Below are 7382 nucleotides of genomic sequence, written 5' to 3'. Positions count from 1 at the left end.
CCAGCATTGGACGTTAGCAACCTCTAAAATTATATTTAAAAAGCTATCCTATTTTCTCATATGGTAGTAAAAAAGCAATGGATTTTGGTATCTTCGTGCAATGGCATTTTTGCCTAACTTGTGATGCACAAAAACAGGATTGAATGGTGACATTAAAACTCTTATAGTTTAGCATTAAAAGATAAAACAGGATTATTTTTTAGGTGGAGTTGGAAAATCCATTATTTTGGAAGTTGTTCGTATCACATGCTTACAAATATAAGAGAAAGAAAATGGATTAAATGGTCATATGCAAAGGGTAGCTATATATCTCGTCAAGTGTGTTTTTTGCAATGGATGTAGTTGGAAACTAGAAATATGTCTAACCTAAGGATTTTAAGATAAGTAGAATCAAAACATAATATATTGTGTAACTTTAGTGCTGACAATCATCATTATTAAGGATGAGATACTAGTTAAAGCTTGAAGGAATAGAAATACCCCCAAAGAACGAGCTTGTTCACTTCATTATTCTTTGTTATTTTTTGTTCAATTATCCATAATGATGAAGATATTGAGGAAAATGTAACTCCATACAATTAGTGTTAGTGAAGAATTTTAGAACTAACATTTTTTAATTAAATTAGGAGTTGTGCTGGAGTGACTGCGTTAAACCAACATTTTCTTTAAGAAGTAGAAAGTAGAGTACTATTCAAGAAATTAAACAACATGTTCATATAATGAGCATATCATATGTAAGAATGTTGAGATGGGTTAGTTTTATGACTTAGACAATATCAAGAACTAAAACATTCAAAAAAATTTGAGAATGGACGCAAGGGATAAAATTATAAGGAAAATATGTTTGAGATGTTTAATCATGTACGTAAAAGATTGAAAAATGAGAGAAGAATCATGCATATATCTCAAGAATCTATTTTCCCCATTAGTAATTTAGTGACAAAATGCACAACCAATAAGGGACTCATGCGCACTATGTTAGATTTTAAACTTACAAAATCTCTGAACATAACTATTATTCTATAATTTTCAATGGATCAAGAATCATGTATATATCTTAATAACCTATTTATGTTACTAAGAATCAAAGTTCAGAGTACTTATCTTATTATAAGTTAAAACATTGATCAAAGATTTGTGTTGGAGATGTGTCTTTCGCAATCCACGTGCCAATGAATCAAAGTGGGTAAATCCCCAAATTCAAGTTCTTCAATTTTCGGACTCACCTTCTCTCCCCTTTCTAATTGGATCAATTAAGGTTCTAGTGATTGATGGAGATCATTACGTTCAGAACCCTAAGCATATTGTTTTGTGTGTCTCTGGTTTTTATTACTATTATGGGGTGCCGATCCACTCATATATATATAGAGATAAAGGGCCTAAAGATATTCTCTTAATAAGATTCCTATTCATCGAGAATTCCAACTAAAACTTAAATAGTGAATTATTAATTCTAACGATATTGAAAATCAAACTTAATATATAGAATCTTTGTGCAAATAAAATTACTAAAACTGTGTAGGTCAATGAGCCACACGATTTGGGTTATAACACGCTAAACAAATAGCATAGCCCTTCTGGATGCATTAAAGAGTGGCTAATCATTCTATCACAAGGCTAAATGGTTAAGATGGATGACTGCTTCGTTTCAAGCCATTACATTGTAGTGGGCATGGTGCTGGTTGGAAGTAATGGTCTACTAACATAGCTCCTTAACTTACATACTTAAAATTGTTATGCAACCTTACTTATTTTTCATTAATTAACTTGATCACGGAGAGTTTTGTTTGGTAGGTACAACATTGATGTCATAGTGACGATGATGAACCAGAAAAGAAGGAATAATCATCAGAGAAGATGTTACGAACCTAAAAATTAAAAATAAAAAACTAATAATTATTTTATTGATATGACCACGGATCGAACCTCTTACATCTTGCCTCCTTGAGGGAGCAAACCTCCTATAGGATTTCTTTTCTCCCAAATATTTCTTCTCTTCTCCCATAACCTAAATCTCTTAACCCCTATTTATAGCCTACTTCCCAAAAGATAAGATTAGAAAGTAAATCTTCCATATCCAATCAAATCTTCAAGAACCCTAATTAAATTGGGATTGTAACAGAAGACCATATCTCAAGGATCTATACATATCTCGATGGTTGTGATGATGCCACAAATTTTACGGTTCAGATAGGATGATATTCTAGGGGTAACATAGAAATAGGTATCCTTGAGAAACATGTAGTGGTCTCTATTGAAATTGTGTTTTCGTTCCTGTCCTGCATATGTTTGACTATCTCTTTTGTAGTACGAATGCCTTCAGGACATTGGCTTTCTTTAAGTATTTTTGCATTAGGCGTGAAATTAAATATTTGTTCCCAATCAATTAGGATTCATGATAGAAAAAAAATCAGATCAAATGGCTATAATTCATCTATCAGACAGACTTTTGGTTTGAAAGTCGACCAAGATCATGAACCTGATGCATTTGTGAGTTGGCTGCATGATTAGCTAAGACATGATGCCTTAATGGTTATAAAGGATATAGTTTTGAAGTTCATTGAAGATGACACTGATGTTGGGGTTTTAATCCCAATTATTTCATGGAATTTATATATGACCAATAGAACTTTTTTCATGAATTATCTCCTACATAGTAAATCAACATAAGTTGGAAGAGTATATCAGTGTGGCAATGTTTAAATATCAAATTATGATGCCTTAATTTGATTATCTAGGATATAGTTTTAAAGCTCGTCGGAGACATAATGATGTTGGGGTTTTAATCCCAATTACTATGTACATGGAATTTACGAAATCTAGAGTTTTACATATCAATCATACATTTTGCATGGATCATCACCTATAAAAAATAAAAATAAAATCACATTGGAAGCACATGATAGTGCAGCAAAATTTGAATGACAAATCCATGTTATATGCCTTAATTTGCTTATGGGTATAGTTTTAAAGGTAGTCATAAACATTGATCATATACTACATAAAATTTATAGGATCTAGAGTTTTATATATCTATCAAATCTTTTGCATTGATTATTACCTACAAAAGGTCAATCAACATATCTTTCAAATGCAAATAATGATCTACAAATTTGGTGGATAAGAATACCTTTTAGTAACTAGACACCCAATATGCAATAATACGTATATGATTAAAGAGTCATTCTAAAATTGACTTCCTTCAATTCTGCACTCAACATTGTGCTGATGTGGCAATATACATTGTACCATATGCATAGATTTTTTCCTTAGAGATACAAGGTAAGAAATCTATGTTTTCCTGCACACTGCCACATCAATGCAATGTCGAAGGAAGTTAATTCTGCATTTAAAATCCTAGAATTCCTTTCTAGCCTGGAAACTACTGTTTGGGTAGGAATCACTTTATTAAACTACCAGACAATAAATTTTAGTTATACCTTCATTAGAGTTAGGCAAGTATATGTGTGCATAGTTTACTAATAATAATAATAATAATATAATTGAATTATACAAATGTCCCAACAATTTATTTTTGATAATCGAGTATTCCTGTAGACAGTAGACCGGACATGTATCTAGGTTTTGTCCAATCCATAAACCATGGTCTTGTCCAATGACTAGTCCTGAGCACACGCACTAGGTAAGTGAGGGTGCACCTTCGCAGGTGGCCCTGATGAATTAATGTTTATACTAAGTATCGAACTCACGACTTACGGGCATTAATCATTTATCAGTCCGAAATTGCCATTGAGCCTACCCCTCGGGGTAAAATGTCCCAACAATTAACTCATCCATGATCAAAGATGGCTTTCGTGATATTTTGAAAATCTTGGCCAAGTTGGCGTGTTTATGAAATGCAATCAAATCTACTAGTTTTGGTATTTTTCACATAAAATTATTATTTAATAATTAAAATGTAAATGACCCTTTAAAAAAAAAAAAAAGATTTGCAATTGAACATCTATTTGTCCAATCCAGCTTACAATAGAAAAGTAGTAAATATTTATTTTAACCGATTTTGAACTACTTGATTGGGTGCTGAAAACCATATTCTAAGGTAGCTTGGCTCGAATCTGTTGAGATGTCGTGTTCATTGCGAAATGGCCAAGTTTTCCACAATTTTTTCCTCGAGATTTAACCATGAAACCACCTTAACTATGTTGTTAATCGTTGGATCCAACCATGCTAACAAAACCCACCAATATCCTTATCTGTAAACATTATTCTTGCTTAAATTTACTAGATTTCAAATTTAACTACTCAACTACTCCAACCCAAACCCTCTCTAATTCAAAAACCATAAAAACCACCAAATTTCTTGTTTTCTGCAACTCCCAAATCACCAAAAATGGTAGAAATGGAAATCTTAGAGAATCCGAATCCATCTTTAACCGTATGCCACTCAAAAACGTCATTTCCTGGACAGCAATGCTCACTGCTTTTGCTGAAAACGGTGAGATCATCAAGGCCCGGAAACTGTTTGACGAAATGCCCCAAAGAAATATTGCATCATGGAATGCAATGATCACGGCTTACATTCGCAATAATCTCCAGATTGATGCAGCTTTTGAGTTGTTTTCGCGAATGCCCGAGCAGAATTCAGTCTCTCATGCTGCCATGATCACGGGTTTTGTTCAAGCAGGGATGTTACATAAGGCTGAGAAAATGTACTCAGAGATGCCGAAAATTGGACGAGACCCAGTTGCTTCGAATGCGTTAATTTCTGGGTATTTGAAGATTGGTGAATTAGAGGAGGCTGTTCAGGTCTTCAAGAATATGACGGAGAGAGATGTGGTTTCTTGGAGTTCGATGATTGATGGGTATTGCAAGACGGGTAGGATCACTGAAGCAAGAGAATCTTTCAATAAGATGCCGGAGCGAAATGTGGTTTCTTGGACAACGATGATCGATGGGTATTTGAAGATTGGACAATGGGATGATGGGTTCGGATTATTTTTGAGGATGAGAAGAGAAGAAAAGGTTAAAGTTAATTCTACCACCTTGACTGTAATTTTTGAAGCTTGTGCCAACTTGAGTAGAATTAGAGAAGGGATTCAGGTTCATGGATTGGTTCTATCAATGGGTTTTGAATTTGATGTCTTTTTAGGGAATTCTATCATCACTATGTATAGCAGAGTTGCTTGGATGGATGCTTCTAAGAAGATATTTGATACAATGAATAAGAAAGATGTTGTTTCTTGGAATTCTCTGATTGCTGGTTATGTTCAAAATAATGGAATCGAAGAGGCCTACGAACTTTTTGTGAAGATGCCATTTAGAGATGTCATTTCTTGGACTACCATGATGGCTGGATTCTCGAACAATGGGAGGATGGAAGAATCTATCAGTTTGTTTAATGAGATGCCCAAGAAAGATGACATTGCTTGGACCACAATTATTTCGGGATTTGTAGGTAATGGGAAATATGAGGAGGCTTTGCGGTGGTTCATCCAAATGAGTCGAGAATCAATCAAACCAAATGCTCTCACATTGAGTAGTATACTTTGTGCTTCCGGGGGCTTGGCTATGTTGAATCAAGGAGAACAGATCCACTCCCATATTGTGAAGATGGACATGGAGTTCAACGTGTCTGTCAAAAATTCACTTGTCTCTATGTATGCGAAATGCGGAAATGTAGGTGATGCATACCAGATTTTTATGAGTATCAATGAACCTAATCTTGTATCTATGAATTCAATGATCACTGGGTTTGCTCAACATGGTTTCGGGGAAGAAGCCCTAGAATTATTCAGGAAAATGAGAATGGAAGGATGTGAACCAAATCAAATTACCTTCTTAGGTGTTCTTTCGGCTTGTGCCCATGTTGGGTTAGTAAAAGAAGGTTGGGTTCACTTCAAATCGATGAGCTCTCTCTATCACATTGAACCAGGGCCTGATCACTATGCTTGCATGGTTGATCTTTTAGGTCGAGCAGGATTGCTAGAGGAAGCACTTGATTTGATACACTCGATGCCATGTGAGCCCCATTCAGGAGTGTGGGGTGCCCTACTTGGTGCAAGTAGGACCCACATGAATCTTGATCTTGCGAAACTGGCAGCTCGAAATATTTTTGAATTGGAACCTGAGAGTGCGACCGCTTATGTGGTCTTATCCAACATATATTCAATTGCAGGGCTAAAGAAGGGTGAGGAAGAACTAAGGATGGCCAAGAAAACAAAAGGAGTGAAGAAAAATCCAGGTTGTAGCTGGATTATAATGAAAAACAAGGTTCAATTGTTCCTTGCGGGCGATCAATCTCATAAGGAATTCAAAGAGATTAGCGCGACACTCAGAAGGATTTCAAATGAGATGAGAAAATTGGGTTATCTCAAATAATAGCTGAATTCTATATCTTATTAAGGAATGACCAATGTGGGCTCTTCAGTATAAATAGGTGCATTATGTGCAATAGGAAGAAACTGTAGACCTTAACGCTGAATAAATCCATTGGACAAGTGGATTCAAATCTCTTACAACCTACATAGGCTTCTGTTCTCGTAGAAGTTCTTGGAGTAGAAGCAATGTACTTAGTCTCACTTATGCTGCGGCATGAAAGTAGAGCGACTTGATTTTGAAGGCGGCCTATGTAAGCCAAGCAAGGTAGGAAAAAGTACTTCTTAAGTTTGACTAAAATTAAGGCAAAAACCTAGTGCTCTTGAGTTTTTTTGGATTATGAAGGCATATCAACGGTGCTTGTGGAGTTCGAGATGGTGATTTTAATAGGAATGAATTCTTTAAGATTTCAATTTTTAGGAGCTTTTAATTAATATCTTAGGGTGGTTATTTTTTTAGTGTAAACTTTTTTAAGGGTGTTTTCTTTGAAGAGTTTGTTATTAGATGGGAGTCATTTTGTTGAGTTAGTTTCTATTTTACTTCTTGCAAGGTTGGTCATCTCGACTGCATTTTTGTACAGTCTTTTCCTTTGAATAAAATTATACTTAAAAAAGAAAAAATAATTCAGGAAGCTACCATTGAAGGCTGAGATTGCTAGTAAAACTGAAGCAGACAGAAAGATGTAAAAGTTTAAATGAAGAACCACGTCCAAATATGATCAAATCAAGTTTTTGTGGTACTTGGGCGAATGTTATGGCAAATTAAATGATTATAGCTCAATCACAGTTAAAGCCAAGATATCTTTGCAGGGAATTTGGAAAAAACAAACTCAAATCTTACAAACTAGGCTATTTAGATTTCTCACAATTTCATTCTCTGGAGAAAAAAAAAATAGTGTTCGATTTTAACCTCTTCATGAAAAAAAAAAAAACCTTGCTTTCGAGTTCAACATCATTATAATGTCAATGGTCGGTTTTTGTAGTTAACCCACACTTGCTCATGGATATCTAGGATATGGCATGAATGTTCAATGACCAAAATTTCAA

General features: G+C 34.7%; 1 protein-coding gene across 1 annotated transcript; it reads left to right on the top strand.

Annotated features, from left to right (window-relative positions):
* Positions 1 to 3971: 3971 nt before the first annotated feature.
* On the top strand, positions 3972 to 6941 carry LOC147383076 (Tetratricopeptide repeat (TPR)-like superfamily protein). The gene has a single exon (XM_086428426.1). The coding sequence runs from the start codon at positions 4186 to 4188 to the stop codon at positions 6337 to 6339; it is 2154 nt and encodes a 717-aa protein (XP_086284552.1). The 5' UTR covers positions 3972 to 4185; the 3' UTR covers positions 6340 to 6941.
* Positions 6942 to 7382: the final 441 nt, after the last annotated feature.

This window comes from Akebia trifoliata, chromosome 16, assembly GCF_017979445.1.
Source record: "Akebia trifoliata isolate Shusen 1 chromosome 16, ASM1797944v1, whole genome shotgun sequence".
Classification (NCBI taxonomy): domain Eukaryota; kingdom Viridiplantae; phylum Streptophyta; class Magnoliopsida; order Ranunculales; family Lardizabalaceae; genus Akebia; species Akebia trifoliata.
Note: the sequence above shows the minus strand (reverse complement) of the source record. Positions and strands in the feature narration are given on the sequence as shown.